Source organism: Cervus canadensis, chromosome 29, assembly GCF_019320065.1.
Source record: "Cervus canadensis isolate Bull #8, Minnesota chromosome 29, ASM1932006v1, whole genome shotgun sequence".
In the NCBI taxonomy this organism is placed as follows: Eukaryota; Metazoa; Chordata; class Mammalia; order Artiodactyla; family Cervidae; genus Cervus; species Cervus canadensis.
The window spans coordinates 41,715,152-41,732,568 of record NC_057414.1 but is presented as its reverse complement, the minus strand read 5'-3'; the positions used below and the strand labels follow the sequence as shown (position 1 = coordinate 41,732,568).

At 59.2% G+C, this 17,417-nt stretch overlaps 1 protein-coding gene across 2 annotated transcripts in view; it reads right to left on the bottom strand.

The window, feature by feature from the left end:
* Positions 1-1,503: 1,503 nt before the first annotated feature.
* PACS1 (phosphofurin acidic cluster sorting protein 1) overlaps positions 1,504-17,417 on the bottom strand; it is a 145,086-nt gene continuing 129,172 nt past the window's right edge. For both annotated transcript variants that reach the window (XM_043452666.1, XM_043452667.1), the window contains exons 11-24: positions 15,773-15,853; positions 14,114-14,229; positions 13,866-14,001; positions 12,762-12,866; positions 12,033-12,139; positions 11,205-11,359; positions 10,960-11,070; positions 9,776-9,878; positions 9,337-9,379; positions 6,966-7,008; positions 6,615-6,750; positions 4,313-4,539; positions 2,999-3,118; positions 1,504-2,907 (exon numbers count right to left, since the gene is read on the bottom strand). In XM_043452666.1, coding sequence (XP_043308601.1) covers positions 2,792-2,907; positions 2,999-3,118; positions 4,313-4,539; positions 6,615-6,750; positions 6,966-7,008; positions 9,337-9,379; positions 9,776-9,878; positions 10,960-11,070; positions 11,205-11,359; positions 12,033-12,139; positions 12,762-12,866; positions 13,866-14,001; positions 14,114-14,229; positions 15,773-15,853 — 1,599 coding nt within the window. In that variant the 3' untranslated portion in view covers positions 1,504-2,791. The remainder of the gene's footprint in view (positions 2,908-2,998; positions 3,119-4,312; positions 4,540-6,614; positions 6,751-6,965; positions 7,009-9,336; positions 9,380-9,775; positions 9,879-10,959; positions 11,071-11,204; positions 11,360-12,032; positions 12,140-12,761; positions 12,867-13,865; positions 14,002-14,113; positions 14,230-15,772; positions 15,854-17,417) is intronic.

Genomic DNA, 17,417 nt, shown 5'->3' with positions numbered 1-17,417 from the left:
CAAGGGAGTGCCTGATGGGGTAGTGAGGAGGAGGCCCAGAAGCCCGCCCCGCTTTGGAAGACTTTCGCTGTTGGGAGAGCAGAGAGGTTTTAGAACCAAGGAGATATTACTGCCTGTGTACACGGGACGTGACAGATCTGGTGGGGGGCGGTGCACCAGTGATGCTGGAGAGGAAGCCCTGGAGAAAGCGGGAGGGACCTGGGGTAGGGCCAAGTGGTCACCTGGGCGGGAGTGGGGCTGGGAGTCAAGTCAGGGAGTTCACACTCCAGTCTCCATCATCTGCTTCCCCGACTGGGCTCTGAGCTGGGGCCTGAGTCTGTTTGTCCATGCTTGTCCCACTCGGGTCTCCCACCAGCTCCCAGGCCCCCAGGCCCCTGCCCCACGGAGCCTCTGGGGGGCTCTGCCCACCTCTCTAGCCCACCTCAGCCTCCACCTCTCCAGGCATATCTCTCACTGGCCGGCTTGTATCCTTTATTGGAGAACTGCAGTGCAGACTGCGTTTCTGGGACACCTTCTGGTACCCGACTGGACTCTGCCCCTCGGGCGGCGGGCATTCGTTCCATCTTCCAGGCCCAGAGAGCCTGGGTGGCCACGCCACTGGGTCCCAGAGCCTCCATTAGGTGACTGGCCATGGGGCTTGGGGAGCTGGGGACAGCCTGCCTCACCTGACTGTTGTGTCCTGGGGTGGGGGGGAACACAAGACCCCATTACTGGGCACTTATTTGCTGAAGGAGGCTTGGCATGCAGGCCTGTGTCCTGGGAGCGCGTGAAGAGCCAGGTGTCCCAGGAGCAGGAATCTGTCACCTCCAGGGTTAAGGGCAGGCAGGAAAGCGAACTGATGGTGGACCTGAGCTCACCCCCTCCCCCCAGGCCTCAGGCTTCACCAACTTCCAGAAAATATGACCCAGCGCGGGAGAGAAGCCGAGTTCTCATCTCCAGTTGGAAGAGTGGATGACGTGTCACTGACTTGGGAGGTGGGATTTGGGGATGGCGGGTCCCCGAGAAAAATGGGGTTTCGGGGTGGGAATGGCGTGACTTCTATTCCTAACCTCGCTTTGCCTCATGTGGGGCAACACACCTTCACACCTGTTTCTATAATCAAGTAAATGGGAATAGGCTTCTTTCCAGCCAGTTCCCAGTTGATTTTTTTTTTTCTTTTGGCTATACCATGGGGCAGGTGGGATCTTAGTTCCCCAACCAGGGATTGAATCCGTGCTCCCTACATTGGAAGCACAAAATTTTAACCGCTGGAGTGTCAGGTATTCCCTCCTAATTGATTTTTAATATTTATTTGGCTGCACCAGGTCTTAGTTGTGGCCTGTGGAGCCTAGTGAGGATCGAACCCAGGCCCCCTGCACTGGAGTGCGGAGCCTTAGCCAGTGGACCGCCAGGGAAGTCCCCCTCCTAACTGATTGTGAGTGTAGTCAGTGGCCACCCTGTGCGGCGGGACGAGCGAGGCTGGATGGATCCTGTGTCACAATGAGAGGCGCGGAGGCCCAAGGATTGCTCGTTGGTAAGAAATCACCAGTTTATTGAATGAAAAACCCAACATCCTCAGCCCCTCCCACCCTGCCCCTCTCTCCGGCCGAGTGAGCAGCACAGTCCTGGGGACACTCTGGACGGCAGGGCTGCGCCGGGGGAAGGGCTGGCGGAGTCTGGGGGAGGTATGGAGAATGAGAAAAACACTTTCCAAAATGAAGTTCTGTGCAAAAACTTCTAGAAGGGGTGAGAGGGCCAGGGCCGAAGCTCCGGAGGCGGAGGCGTTGGCGGGCTGCGGCCGGAGCTCCGCCCCACGTGCCTTGGGTCTCCGGGAAGGCCAAGGCCGATGGTGGGGGCTGAGGAGGGGCTCAGGCGCCGAGGCCACAGAGGGGGAGGCCTGGGAGGACGGGGCCTGCCCAGGCCAGGGGCCCAGGTGAGGAGGGGAGGACACGGGGTGCAGGGAACGGAAGGGACTGGGCCGCAGACATGTTGGCAGGGTCTGCCGCCCACCTCCCCGGGGCCGGAGCCAGGGCCGGGGAGGAAAGTCCTCAACGGGGCGGGGGGAAATCCAAGGACAGGTCCCAGCCCCCCGGCGAGTCACAGAAAACCACTGAGAGACTGGTGGTGCAGAGAACCAAAGAACTGCTCAGGGACACATGTGACACCTCCAGGGGACCTGGGCGTGGGGGAACCATGCAGGGTGAGACCACGAAGGCTCCTCCACCCCAGAAACCCACGCATCGCAGCAGCAACTCTGTCTTGGGGTGGGGGGGTGTCTGTGCCCTTGTCACCCCCTCAGCAGGGGGAAGTGGCCTTGGTACTGGGCATCCCCAGAGGGAGGCCGACTGTGTGGTGTCTGGCAGCTGAGTTTTAGAAGATGGGATCCTGGGGGTGGCAGGGGGAGGCTGGAATGCTGGCCATGGGCCAGGACCCCAGGTTTCCTATTTCCAGGAAGAGAACTGGTGCCACGTGGAGAAAGATGCTGAAGTCAGGTGAGGTGAGGGAAGGCCTGGAGGACTCGATTCCAGGGGCCAGGGGCGGGCACCGAAAGGCACAGTCAACATGCCTTGGGCCAGGAATGGAGGGGGAGGAAAAGGAAGGAGTTGGGGGGCTGCCCAGGACTGGGACTGAGCAGTGGCGGGGAACGGCGGCCCCGGTGGGTGGCAGTGTCCGGCAAGACCGGGCCAGGGAGATGCAGGCCCCGGGGCCAGCAGAGGGGACACTGGGCCCGGGGCCTGCTGGCCTCCCCCTGCCTGCAGGCGGTGAGGCTGGTGGCAGCGCCAGGAGGGGGCGTGGCTGGGAGAAGGTGCCCTCAGGTGGCCTTGCTGCCACTGAACAGTCCCACTGGAAAGTGCTTGACATGGGTAGGCCACTGGGCTGCCAGCTGGAAGAACTTGATGTCGCTCCACTCGACCCCGTCGATGGACACTGGGGGTGAGAGGGGAGGCGTGTGGATGACCAGGGCTGCCGGGGAGGGCCGCAGCCTCCCTTCCACCCCCCCCAACCCCCACGCCCGCACCTCTCAGCATGGTCTGCTGCTGCTTAGCAGAGCAGATGAGGCGGCTGATGCCCTCGATGACCTGGCTCTTAGAATCCACCTCCTTTTCTCTAGGCTTCTTGCTCAGGAAGATGGTGGGAACTGGAAAGCAAGCAGGAACCGCCTTGTCACCGCCCCTGGAAAGGCGGCTGCGCTCTCCCCCACCCACTGCCCCCGTTCCGGCTGGAAGGGCGGTGATTCGTTCCGGCTGGAACGGTGGAATTCACAGAAAGCAGACTCCCCACTCCCCCCACCCCCTGTCTGTCTGTCTCCGGGGCTATGTCTCAGAATCTCCAAGCTCCTGCCCTTTTCCCTGGGCCTTGGTATCTCCACTGAGTAATGAGGACCTGGGGCCACATGGGCTTGGAGTCCCTTCCGGCTCGAATGTTCTGAAAGCCTGTGGGTAGGGGGCCAGCTGCCCTGTCAGGCGCCTCTGTCCACCTACTCAAGTGCCTGCGTGGGGCTGTGTCTGTGTGGCTGGCAGGGAGGCTACATAGAAGCTCAGCCCTAGGCCGCCCTCGGCGGGTCTCTGGGTGCCATGGGGGCGGGGGGGGTGTTCCGGCTGCGGGCCTGGCATGAGGCCTGCCTGCCCTCCCGGGGCACCTTTGGGGGCAGAGACATGAATGCAAAGGCCCAGCTGCTTTGGATGCGCCCAGAGGAGGAAGGTGAGGCTCAGCAGAGAAGGAAGCCCCTTCCTGACAGCTGGGAGGCGGCAAGCACCCCAGAGTCACCCCGCCTGCTCCAGCAAATGCAGAGCCAGATGTGGGGGTTCACCACGGGAACCGATATCTGTGAGCGCTGCCCCTGCCTCCTGGGTATCAGGGCTCCTGCCTCACCTCCTCAGAGTGCAGGACCCCTCCCCCTGCTGGTGCTGAAGCCGTCTTCTCCCTGGGATAGGCTCTAGTCAAACCACACCCTTTGTTCATGAAGGCCTGGGTGGCCTCTGGGGTTGGGGGTTGGGAGCCGTGGCGCGGGGACAACCTTTGGGTCACACCATCCATCCCTGAGGGCACTGGCCAGGAAGCCTCCCTCATTCATGGCAGCAAACTGCCTCGCCCCAAAGGTGCCGATGCTGAGCAGGCAGGGACCAGTGACTCCCTGGGGACCTCCGTTTCCTTTGTGACAGAAGGAACGGCTTTGTCCTGTGTGGTGGGGCGGGACCCCATGATACATGTGCTTGCTGCCTCTGTGCTCATCCGGGGTCTCTCTCCCAGAAGCGGATCCTGTCCCGACCCCGAGAGAGGAGACGGGAAGGCCTGGAGGCCCCGATTGCCCCTGGCCTCTCGAGTCACTTACCTTTCTTGTTCTTCTCTTTGGTGACCACGGTCATGGCCATGGTGCCGGAGAGCTGGGCCTCCCCGCTGTGGGGCAGGCGGGAAACCTGCACTGAGCGGAAGACGCTCTTGAGGGTGTTCTTGGAGCTGGCGTCCCTCTTGTCGCCTTCCCTCCTCCGCTCCCCAGGGTGGCCCAGCCAGTAGTCCACCTGGAGGCCAATCACGTCCCCGTACGGGCTGCTGGGGCTCCTGGAGAGGGGCGGTAATGGGGGGCGAGGCTCAGCGCCCGCCAAGGGCAGACGGGGCGCGGAGGGCCTGGAGGAGGCGCCAGCCCAGGGGCTCCGGGTTCCCTCCAGCCTCACAGAACGGGCTGGGGTGGGAGTGCGGGGTCAGGCTGACCTGAGAACACGGCCAGGAGAGGGCGAGGCCCCAAGTGCCCACAGCGGAGCCCAGGAAGAAGGGAGAGAGGAAGGAAGCTCTGCGAGGGAAGAAGATGTGTGCACGCACACCCCCACACAAGGACACATGTGCGTGAGCATGTGTGCAGACGTGTGCACACGCACGACCCCCAGCAGGCAGAAACCCCCGCCGAGGGTGGGAGAGACTAAGTGGGGCAGAGGCGGGCATCAGGCGGCTGCAGAGCCGCCGGGGGAGAGCAGCCGACCTGTGGCTTTCTCTCTCGTTTATGGTGCTTCTAGCTCAGGGATAATTTTAGCTCTGAGGGGAAAAAGAGCTGATATTTTCTTGAAAGGAGGCGTCAGACACAATAGGTACAGGCTACACAAATCATCTGATGTTTCTTTCTGCCTGGATTCAGCGGTTCCATTAAAAAACAAGCTTAAACCGGATGGGAAAGGAGGTCGGGGTAAGGCTGGTCCCCAGGCCCCAGGGAGCCTGGACCGTGAGGTCACCGCGTGACCTGCTGATGGGATTCCCTCCTCTTCCTGCACTTTGGCAAGTCAGCGGCAGGCCCCAATGGGGAGCGGAGAGCGGAGACAGGGCGAGCGAGGGGGAGGGCTGGGGTCCAGGCTCTGCCCCGAGACACTTAGGATTCTTTGGGGACCACGGCACTGTTGTCGGGGGTTCTGGAAAAGCCACCGGCCAGTGCCCACCCTCTGCTCCTCACAGAGCATCCCCAGGAGACCAGGAGGAGGTGAAGGGAGAGGAAAGGGAGCAGGGAGGAAGCGGCAGGAACACCTCTGGCTCTTCTCTGCTGCCCTCTCCCCTGCCCCAGTCAGCTCCCCAGAGGCCTCCTTGACCACCTGATCTAAGCTTTGGACATTTCAGATCCTAAAAGAATTCCCTCCCTGCTTCCTGGCCACCCCTCCCTACTCGGTCACAGCAGTCTCTCTGTGGCTTTGGCCCTGCCAGGGCCCAGGAGCCCGGGGTCTGACCTGCCCGTGTCACTGGCCGCAGGGGCCCTTGGGTGATGGACACACTGGGTGCCCTGAAGGAGGCCGCGCCTCCTCGGGCCAGGCGCTGACCGTGAGGCTCTTATTTCCACCTCACAGCAAAACCCCGTGGCTGCTTAACCTTTACTTTCATGGGGTGTGAGTGGAGCTGAGTAGCTTGTCCAAGTGACCAAGATTCCATGCTCAAACTAGTCAGGCTCCTGAACCTCTTTCTGGGCCTCAGAAAATCCAGTCCTTGCAAGAATCCCCCCGCCCCGCATTTCTGACCGCCCTGCGTCTCTGATCGGGGATCCTCACCCTCCACCCCTCAGGAGTGTCTTCGTGAGACTTCTGTCAGGGCAGTTTAGCCGGAATTGGAACCCCCAAAGTTCCTCTTAGTACTTTTACTGCCTCTGCCCCCTCCTGCTTCTGCTCCAGCCAAAGTCCCAGCTCCCGCTGCAGAGTCCCACCGCGGGGGTGCCCACGCCTACAGCAGCCGTTCCCACCTTCGACAGAGTCGCTCTTGCTTTGACAAGTGTCACTGAGCAGTTTGTTCTTTAACACAAACACACACGGTGGACGCAACTGTGTGGACATGATGCAAATCCAGGTGTCTGACACCCGGGCCCACACTCCCTCTCCCGGACCCAGCAGTCCTACCCTCGGTACGTGTAGCACCTGGCAGGCGAGAAGGGCCTCGGTGCCCCGGGTCTCATTTGCCCTTATACCTGGGGGAGGGGGGGCAGACAGGACAGACGGGAGCTCATGGGAGCAAGCTGTGTGATGACCGGCTTGGCCAGTGACCTGACTCTCCCCGCTGACCTTCCAGGCCCGGGGTCACCGTCCTACACACTGGGGCAGCCGGGGAATCAGGCAGGTGCCGCCCCAATGAAGGCATGTGGGGGGACAGAGGGGAACAGGCCACAGCCTTACCCCATGACGGCCAGGGCGCTGCTCATGGACGGGGAGGAGGGAGGGGTGGCCGTGGCATCTCGGCTCAGGCCCGAGCTGGAGGGTGGCGACGTGGAAGGCACAGTCAGGCTGACCACGGGTGCGTCGTCACCATCACCTGCGGGGGGACAGACACGGTCGGCCAGAGGAAACTGCCCTGACCGGTCTTGGCTGCAGCCTGCTCCGCCACCACCCTGGGGCTCGAACCCTGCGGCTCAAGCCCTGCCTTGGCCTGGGACCCCCTCGTCTTCACCCTTCGGCCTGCCTGACTAGGGAGCAGGCGGGTGAGATGCAGCATTCTCACCCAGTAGAGGCCAAGGGGCCCAGGCTCACCTGTTGTGGAAGGAGAGTCTTCAACCAGACCCACCTTCACCACCTGCGAGGGAGAAGAGACCCTGCGTTAGGTCCACCCACCCAAGCTGGACACCTTTGGGTCAGCTAGACCCAGTGGCCACAACCGCACGCTGTTTGATCGCAGGCTTTGAAACTCTGCCGATTCTGAGCAGCTGGGATCGTCAGGAGAGGTGAGCAAACCCAGCTGCAAACAGCGAGTCGGGGGCGCGGGAGACCCGCAGCTCTTCTCTGGGAACGTGGGCAAGGCCTTATACAAAAAGGATACACCCTTTTGTATCCTGATCTCATTTCTTCTAAGATCACTTGGGCAGGAGACCGTCTTCTCAGGTCAGAGAGAGGGGAGGACAGGGAGAAAACCTCGGCAGATAGGAGTGGGGTATGGGTCGGGGTGGGGAACACGCTGGAACAGGAATCGGGAGGAACAGAACGAGGGCGGGGGGGATCCCAGGGACCCCTGACTCCAAGCCCAGCCCTGGGCAGTGATACTGATGTCAGCTCCCCAGAGAATTTTAAGATACCTCTGAGAGAATTCTGGGAAGGGCAGAGGGGGCCCTCCAGTGGCCAGCAAAGGGTACAGCCAGAGACAGACCTGAACGTCAGGGCAGGGACCTGAGGTCAGCAGGGGCCCTGCTGGGGGCGGGGAGGGGTCATGGAAACCGGGCCCTGGGGATAGCAGGGAGCGGGGGTCACACACACGTGGTGGCTCCCTTGAAGCTGATGAGAGCACTGTGCTGCCACTCGTGGAATCTGTCCCTGACTACGCATCCTGATTTTAATGCCTGGAAAGTGGCACGCTGGTACTCTGAACTTCCTGGACGTGAGTCCTCTCTCCTTGCTCCTCTGGTTGCTGCACGAGGCTGCCAGGTCCTCCGTTCGCTTGTTTCCATTTTTAATTTTTTATCTGTTTTGCTGCGAGGCCAGAGTGGCAGTGACCCCACTGCTCCACACAGACATGGGTCACTGCCAGCCCGGGCTGCTCATCACGGCCCGGGCCCTCCTATGTGGCCGTAGGACCAGCCCCAGTGGCTGGTGGGGACTGACTGGACCAGGCAGATGGGAACCTTGACAAGAACCACCCCCCAGGCTCAGGCATTTCCCAGGATCACTCGAGGCTCACAGGATGACCCAGGATCACAGGATCTGGGATGAGTGGAGAGCAGGGATGGGGGCTGCCGGCCCCTCACCTGCACGTGCCTCATCCTCCCTAGAGGCTAGGAGGGACCCTCGGCGAGGCTGCAGGAAAAGATACCAGCTGATGTGGAAGAGAAACTCGGCCGTCTCAGAAAGGGAAATCTGAGTTCTCTGCCAGCTTCTGTGTTGTGCTTTGGCCCCGGGGGTGGAGGGGCGTCAGCTGTCCCCTCTAGGCTCCCTCTCTCCGTCAGTCTCGGCCTTGAGGCCCCGCAACTGCCAAATGCAACCTGGGCCGGGACCACCTGACTGCAAGGACACCCAAGAGGTCTTTCCTTTGTCTTCAGAATCCACTTGTGCAAAGATTCTTCCCTGACCAAACAGGAGGGGAGAGAGCCCCTTCCTCTCGTGTCCCCGTCTCTGAAGACAGCTACTCATGTCTCAGACTCCCTTCCTTGGAACAGCTTTGCTTTCTTTTCCCTGCAGCCGGAGAACCAGTGCCCTGGATATCACCCCTGGGGACCCCAGAACCACAGTAATAACATGTGGTACCTGTGGTGATATGGGGCCAGTCCCCGAAGGGGAAAGGACTCTGGAAGGAGCAGCTCAGGGCCTGTCCCAGCCCATGGCTTCCTCTCCCCGGCATTGCTGACCCTCGGGGCTCTCTTCTGGGGGCCTGTCCTGGGCCCTGCAGGGTGGTTAGCGTGTCCCTGGCCCCACCCACAGATAACGGTGCAACCTCCACTCCCAGCTTTGCCCACCCCCACTTCCAGCTCTGACAGCCAAATGTGTCCCCAGATCAGACACTGCCAGATGTCTCCTGGGAACAAAATCGCCCCTGGATAAGACCCGCTGTCTAGATGAGTCCCTTGTGTATGAAGTGAGTCAGTCAATGTCAGACTGTGTGCGGTGGACTATAGACCGCCAGGCTCCTCTGTCCATGGGATTCTCTAGGCAGGAATACTGGAGTCAGCTGCCATTCCCTTCTCTAGGGGATCTTCCCGACCCAGGGATTGAACTTGAGTCTCCTGTATTGCATGCAGATTCTTTACCGTCTGAGCCATCAGGAAAGCCGTGTGTGTGTGTGTGCGTGTGCGTGTGTGTGTGTGTGCGTGCGCGTGTGTGTGCGTGCGTGCGTGCGTGCGCGCGCGCGCGCGCGCGCGGAGGCCAGGGAGGCCAGGTGGGTGGGTGGGGTACAGAGGAGAGGGGGGTTGGTACTCACGCCAATGAAGGGGATGAACTTCTGATACGAGTCTTCATCAGGGCTGTGAGGAGAGACAGGAGAGTTTTACAGCGGGCGGGAGAGACCGCGTGGAGAGCTGGGGACGGAAGCTTTCCACGCTTTACTCGCTTTACTGAGGCTTTAAGGGAGCCCAGACACCACTTGCCATCTTCCCTCTGCCCTCAGGATGGCATGGGGAGCCTCCAGAAGGAGGCGAGAGCCCCGATTGTGCACGCTCTATCCTCTGCCCCCACGTCTGTACCGACGGGGCGCCACAGTGGGTGGGGGCAGGCCCGGGCAGGGAAGAAAAGGCACTACTCTCTTGGGTTCCCACGAGGGAAATGCGGTGAGGAGGAGGAGGGTGTGGAAAAGCAAAAGAACTGAAGATTTCTCTAGCCCACCCAACCTGTTTTCAAGAGTCCACCCCGGGTGCACTCACAACTTGTGCCTACAGGTGAGCATGGCTTCCGCCACAGGCAGCTGGTGCGTCACGGCCGCCCCGCTGACGTACTGCATCACCCGCCCCACCACGTCCAGTTGCTCTGCGGAGGAGCCGAGAGACACGGGCTGACTTACTTCAGCAGGCAACCCCGAGAACCCTCTTTGAGAGTCCCCTTGCTGAGTCCCACCAGAAGACCCCCGGAGCTGAGGCAGAGAAAGGGCTCTAAAGACCCGCTGGTTTGAACCTAAGAAATTTTTTAAACATTGTTCATTTATTTATTTGGGTGTGTTGGGCCTTAGCTGCGCCGTGCAGGTTTAGTTGACCTGTGGCACAGGGGACCTCAGTTCCCCGACCAGGGATAGAACCCACGTCCCCTGAATTGAAAGGCAGATTCTTAACCCCTGTACCATCAGGGAAATCCCAGGAATTTTTTTTAAAAGATACCTTTTTGGGTGTGAACTATTTATTTAAAGTCTTCACTGAATTTGTTACCATATTGCTTCTGTTTTATGTTTTAGTTTTTTGTCCTCGAGGCATGGGGGATCTTAGCTCCCCGACCAGGGATTAAACGCACATCCCCTGCACTGGAGGGTGAAGTCTTAACCACGGGACCACCAGGGAAGTCCCCTGAATCTAAGGAATCATGCAGCCAGGAGCTATCCTCCGTCTGATCCGTGCGCCCTTCCCCCCAGCCTGCTCCTTCCCAGGCTTGGCTGGCTCCTGCTTCCATCTCTGCTCTGATCAGCCCTGGAACTACCGGCCGCCCCCACCACCTCCTGCCCTTGTCACTTCCTGCCTGGCCTGTGGGAGCACTGACCACCTCCCGGCCTCGCTGGGCCCAAGCTCACTCCCGTCCCTGCCGCCTCTGCTCTGTATTTCAGAAAAAGACACGGTTGGTGGCGTGTTATTCATTTATCAATAGACGCTTGGCAGCTGCTCTCCGCTTCCATATTTGATCTCCACAACCAGATACTTCCTGACACCACCCCCTCGGCCTCCTTATTTCTAAATGTGCAGAGACCAAACACATCCAGCGTGGAAGGGCTGTGCTTACGGGGCCTCCTTTTAATAAAACGCTGAAAAAATGAACAGGCCACAGGGAGGAGAAGCAGCACGCCCCCCGCCCCCGCGTGCAGCTGAGCCCAGCTCCCCGCGTCTCGTCCCCCACGAGGGGCCGGTACCTGACACCGGGGGCTCCGAGCGGCTGAACAGATCTCTCCAGCCAGGATCAAGGAAGGTGCTGCTATACCTGCTGTCGACGGAGCCCAGGTATTTGGCCACTGGGTGAGAACCTGGTAGACGGAGACCAGAGAAGGCGAGCTGGTGAGGGGGGTGAATGAAGCCCGGCCTTTGGTCTCCCCGACTGGCCCTTCCCGGGACCCAACGCCACCCCCCGCTTCAGGGGTGGGCTCTGCCACGTCCTCACCGAGGGGAATGATGAGAAAGCGCATGTAGCCCAGCCAGTCCGAGGTCTTGCTGGCCAGCGACTTGACGAAGAAGCGGAGGATGGAGCTCAGGTAGCTCTGGCCGCCCACTGCTGCCACCTTCACCGGCCTCGGCATGGAGGAATTACAGTTGCAGCTGGGAGCGAAGGGGGGCGGACAGGGCCACGTCAGGGGGCCACGATCAGCTCAGAGGAAGCCTCCCCCCCAGCTCTGACTTCACTCGACCTCGACAGCCCCCAGAGGAAAAACAAACCAGTGAACAAAATCACACAGAGAGAGGCAACACACCATAGTGCTTCTGCAAAAAGAGAGAAATTCAGGGTCAGAGAGGACAGGGGACTGTCTAGAAGGCAGGCAGAACCGCTTGAGGCTAACGAGAAGACGAGTCGGCAGTGCCCTGGGGTCAGAGGCGGGCATGAGCCCAAGACCTCCGAGGCTCTTTCCACGGAAGGTCCTGAGAGGAGGGCCCCGACTCTGGGTAGGCAGCGGGGCGGGAGGAGAAAGTCTTGCAGAACCCCGGGCTCTCTCTGCCCGGCCTTCTTCGTCATGGGTTTAGGAAGAGGGTGAGGCAGGTCAAGGTGTGGCAGAGGACCAGGCGGGAGGCTGGTGGGCAGGAAGGTGACATTTTCACCCCGACTCTCTGGGGCCAGTAGGGACAACAGAGCACCAGGGCCAGACGCCGCCCGACCAGGTGCCAACTGTGAGCTCTGGGTCTGATGGGCCAGGGGGTCCTGTCAGAGCTTGGAAATGAGGGTGGGAGGATGAGGTGGGAGGGGACCCCAAAGGGCAGGGGAGGAGCCGGGCCTTACTAGCGCTGGATGCGAGTGAGCAGGGCAGACAGCACGGCCTGGACCTCCACCGTGGAGCACGTGCACACGACGGGCTTCCGCTGGTCCTGCAGCAGCTCCGCCACGTACTGCGGGGTCGGGGAGGGGGGCGGCACACAGGTGAGGCTGTGCAGCCGGGCCACCGCCTCCCGCAGGTCACGAGGGCGCCAAGGCCCAGGCCGGGCAGAGGGCCCCACCCTCCGTCATTCAGACCACAGCTGGCTAAGGTCAGGCTCTGACTGCCAGTCAGGAGGAGGTGGGGCCAGACCCCAGGGAGACGGAATCAGGAGGAAACGTGGGAAGGCCCAGGACATGCTAGATTCTACACGGCCTCCGCGGGCCACATGCTGGGTAGGTGGCCGGACTGGGCGGGGCTGGGCTGCTGTTGCTCTGCCCCTTCTGGAAACCAGGGCAGCGCTGGCGCCTCACAGCACACAGGCTGGGAAGGCAGGTGAGACGGGCCATACTGCTGCTTTTTTAGAGATAAGGAAACTGAGGTACAGAAAACTGGTGACTTAAGGCCCCTCAGGCTGGAAAATGATGGGACTGGGACCAGAGCCAAAGCTGTGGGCTTAGGTCAGGCTAGGAGGGGCCGGAAAAGAAGGGGGTCATTTCGGATTTCCCCGCGCCCTGCCTTTGAGATCCACACCCGGGGAGTCTCTTGTTCCTCAACATCCCTCCTTCCCGGCCCCGCGACCCTGGGTGCTGTACCTGGCCCTGCCAGTCAGCGGTGTTGACGAGGATGACGTTTTCTGGGAGGGCCGCATCTGACACCAGGATCTGGTTCAGCTGGTCATAGACCACCTTTCTAGGAATCTGCAGGGATAGATGCAGACAAATGTCTGTTGGTCCCCAGGGAGCTTGGGGGGGCGGTGGCTGGGGGGACTTGTGGTCCAGGGTATGGAGAAGAGCTACCAGGAACCTGTGCAGGAGACCTGGTGTCCCACAGGCCAGAGCACAGCAGGGGGATGAGAACACGCGAAGCCAGGCCTCAGGGCCCAGGCTGGTGCCCCAGGAACGTGGCGGCTGTCCTGCCGAGGCAGGAAGGGCCCCAAAGGGGAATGAAGCAGGGGCAGCAGGAGTGGGGGAGGGAGGAGTGGAGAGCAGGTGCTCACAGGATGGAAAGGAGGGCAGTGGGGAGAGATAATGAGAGTGCGCCGTGTGGGGAGCCCTCCAACTCGGGGAACAAAGGTATTTCAGGAACAGTGATTAACAAGAAGGACAATACCTCGCCCCAGGCACCAGGCTATTCTAGTCCTGGGCTCACTTTCAGCTGCGAGAGCGAGCGTTAGCTCTGGAAGCCACACGGACACAAACCCCCTTCCCAGAGGTATTTATCAGAAGAAGCCGGCCCACCACTAACTCCAGGAGCGCAGGAGCTGGGTGAGGCCGTCAGGGAGAACCCTTCCCCGGGGGGCTGGCCTTCGGAGAGCATACAGCCGAGGGCCAGAACCTTCTGTGTGCCTACCCCAGCCACCCTGAGGGCTGGCGCTCAAAAGCTTAATGTTGCCGTGTTGGCTTCAAATCACTGTAACTAGCCCACAGCAATGCTAAGGGCATCAGAGTGCAGGGCAGACCTCCTGGGAGAGCTGATGGCCACTGTCCCCTCTAAGGTCTGATGGGAGCAGAACACGCTAGTGTCCCCTATTCCATCCTGCAATTCCTCAGCAGGAGCAGACAGCAAACATGCTGGACTTCTCCCTTTAGGCCTCTCTTTACTCAGAACAATCAAATATACCCCCTTCCTCTCCGCCCGACCTCCCAAGGAGATGACGAAGCAGAGCCAGGGATCTGGGGCGCCTGGCAGGCGGGTACCTGTGTGCTGTGGCCCAGGTCTGGGGACCGCTCGCTGTCGGAGCTGTTGGTCCTCTCGCTCAGCGGCTTGGAGAGCTGCCGCTCCTTCAGGGGGGTGCTCCTCTTCTGCCGGGGGGTGTGCACCCCTTCCACTTTGCTGCCACGGGCATGGAAGGAGGCGGTTAAGTGGCCCCCCTTTCCGAGGCCACTCTGGCCGTGCTCCCCTCCTTCCACCCGATGCCTCAGGAGCTTCTTCCCACCCTGAGTACCTGGGGGAGGCGGAGCCCTGCAGGTCCGTTTTGCTGGACTTCATGGGAGTTTTGACTTTCTCGGGCACAACCAGACTCGTGCTCACGTCTCCAAACATGTCCTGGTCAGTGATTTCCTGCCACAGAGCAAAAGAAGCCGCGAGGGTGACCCCCCTCCTGTCTGGGCCAGCAGCCCGCCGCGCTCTTTTCCAGGAAACACATGGTTCTAAAACTCCCGCCCGCCTCCCCTGACGACTGTTTAATTCAGCTGAGGGCGCCTGCCGTGCCGGGCACTGTCGCCTGCTACCCGACCTGACCCCAACGCTTATGAACCATCAGCACGCAAATCTCGACGGATGATCTGGTTTCTCGAGGCGGGAAGGACAGCCTTTTACTCAGGAAGTGACGTGATGCGAATTTCATTTTTGAAATCCCTGCTGTGCAATACAGACCAAAGCGGGAAACAGTGGAGGCTGGGCTGCTTGGGTTTCAGGTGAACCACAGTGTTCTTGAACCCGGCCTAAGGCTCTGCTGGACAACAGACCTGTGACACAGGATTCCTTACTAGAGGAGACGTGAGCCTGAAAGAATTCCTCCTTTCAGCTGGCAGCTCCCACCGGGAGGCTGAAGTACAGCCCACCCCCAGAGGGTTTCCGGTCAAGTTCTCTGCTCTCTCCTCCCAGCTGGGCCTGGCCTCCAGTCCCACATGGGCTGAGCTCGGGCCGGCCCCAGACTCCCTCACCCAGGTGACCCGCCCGCCCTTCACTCCCGGGCCCCTGGAGCCTCTGCGCTGTGAGCTCTGGCCGGCTTTCCCCCCGGACGGGGCGCCGTGGTGTTCTCGTTGTGGCACGGTCAGTGCTCAGCACTCTGTGTGTGTGCGTGTGTGTCTGTGTGTGACTTCAGTCTGTGTGTAACTACACTGGGCGCCCCAGGCGATCCATCCCGTGCACCCCTGAGCAGCCCCAACATCTCTCAGTGGGAGGAGACAACCAGTAAGTAACCACCTGGAGAGCTGATACTGTGGACTGTCTGGTCGTTGTAAAAATAACACTGGAGAAAGGGACAGTTTTTCAGGGAAAGATACTGCTCATCATCCTCCAGGAGTAAATGAGGGGGTGGAGGGGCTTTCCTGGTGGCTCAGTAGTAAAGAATCGCCGCCTGTCAATGCAGGAGACACAGGTTTGATCCCTGATTCGAGAACGTTGTACATGCCGAGGAGCGACTAAGCCTGTGCTCCACAACTACTGAAGCCCTAGAGAAGCCGCCGCAAGGAGAAGCCTGTGCACCGCAACTAGAGAGCAGCCCTGGCTTGCTGTAACTAGAGAAAAGTCCATGCAGCAGTGAAGACCCAGCCCAGCCAAAAGTGAACAAATAAATACATAAAAATTAAAGAAAAAAATAAAGGTACATGAGAGTGACAGATAGTGAGAAAGTATCAAGTCAGCATTTGCTCAGACCTAATGAAGGAGTGGAATGGGGACGTTTCTGGTTTGCGAGTTTGGACACAAACCTGATACTCGACAAGTAAAGATTTCGGGAGGAAGAGAATGCAGGACCTTCGTAAGTCCACAGATTTAGGCAGAAGTTTCAGGATGGTCCTGAGGGTCTTTTTGCCTCTATTTCTAAAGGTACCCAAAACTATTTTAGACAGCTAAAAACAGGAGACGGAACCACACATACCAGAGTGTCTGTTTCAGTCAAGCTGTCATCTTGATTTTTAATCCGAGCAGATTTGACTTTTTCTAGCGCAGCCAATTCCATCTGCAAAAATTATAATAATTAGTCATCACCAATCCAAATAATCACCACTCTAACTTGCTCCCTAAGTCCCTTGGAAGCTTAAAATACTTTCACTTAATCTGAAGACCTCATGACATCTTTCATAACGTCTTTGGGACTTTCATCTTAACAAGGAGCATATTTTTTTTGTGAAAAACCGAACTTCAGAAGGTCAGTTATCCTGTGATCATTAAATCAATAACACGGTGAGACGCTGAATCCAGAAATTCTGATTCTCAAAAGATGCTCTCAGGGAAGAGAGGCTCAGCCTTCAGACGGCTTGGCTGTGGGATCCGCCAGTCTTGACTCTGGGGTGTGGTGAACACCCCTGCCCGGGAGGGGCACACAGGGCCACTTCTGCTGTCAGCGTCGCTGAGAGGAAAGGGGACTCTCAGCGTTCCGGTCTTTGATTTTGAGACTAAAGACATCCATGGGGGCCAAATGCGTTTGGCTTGGTGGAAACATCTAGAAAACCCTCAAGCAGGATATTCTAAGCCATTTAGGTGTGACATAATTCTCCCTTTGTCCTCAACTCTTATTAACAGATCTCATAAATATTAAAAATGTACTTTGCAAATACAGATACAGAACTGGATTTTTCACACTTGCAAATGCTGCTTCTGGCTGTGCAGACACCAGTGTCGGAATCCTGAGCAGCTGTGGGGTGGGAGTCTCAGCTGTGGGGTGGGAGTCTCAGCTGTGGGGAAGGCACTGACCTCAGTGGGTCTCTTGTTCTTCTGGGGAACCAGGGAATCAGAAAGGATCGAAGATAGCCCACTTCCTCCCAATGACCCAAAGTCCTTTCTCTGAGTAAACGACAGAGTACAGAGAAAAAGCCTAAAAAGTTCATAGGGGTCACTTGGCAAACTAATGAACAACGATCACACAAGTCAGCCCGTGTCACAGGCTAAGCCAGGTTTTCTCCACCTGGGACCACTGGCATCTGCGGAGGGCCCTTCTCTACTCTGGGGCGTCCTGCGCAGGATCTGAGCTGCAGCCCCGCCTCCACCCACTAATCACCCCTGCTGTGAGAATTAAAAAAAAAGAAAAAATGTCTCCAGTCCTTGCCCAATGTTCCCTGGGAGGCAAAACCACCCTTGGTTGAGGACCACTCTTCTGAGCTGTCTGTCAAACTAACCCACGGCATTTTACCCCGCAGCCCCGGAGTGTGAGACAGTTTGGTTCTGAGCCATGGACGGTAGGTTGCCTCCTGTCTGCACAGCTAGTTCATTTACACATTGCCTATTGGGATAACCGATGTTAACAGTCTACAGTCAGAGAAAAGTCTCGGTTGGACTTGAGACTGGAGATGACTTCACTTAGTGTGGGATCTCAGCACGACAAATGACTTAAACATGTTTTAGAGAGGATGCCTGAGGGTGGTAATACCACCCTGCTCAAAGGTTCTCGGGCAGCAGCCCTGTGGTCAAGCCCTCTGACGACAGAGCAGTGTCAGAGCGGTCTAACCCAGACTAGGGTTGGGGGCACCTGCCGGCTGTGCACTGACTCTTCTGGATGTTCTGGTCGATCCTGCCAGGAGTAAGCG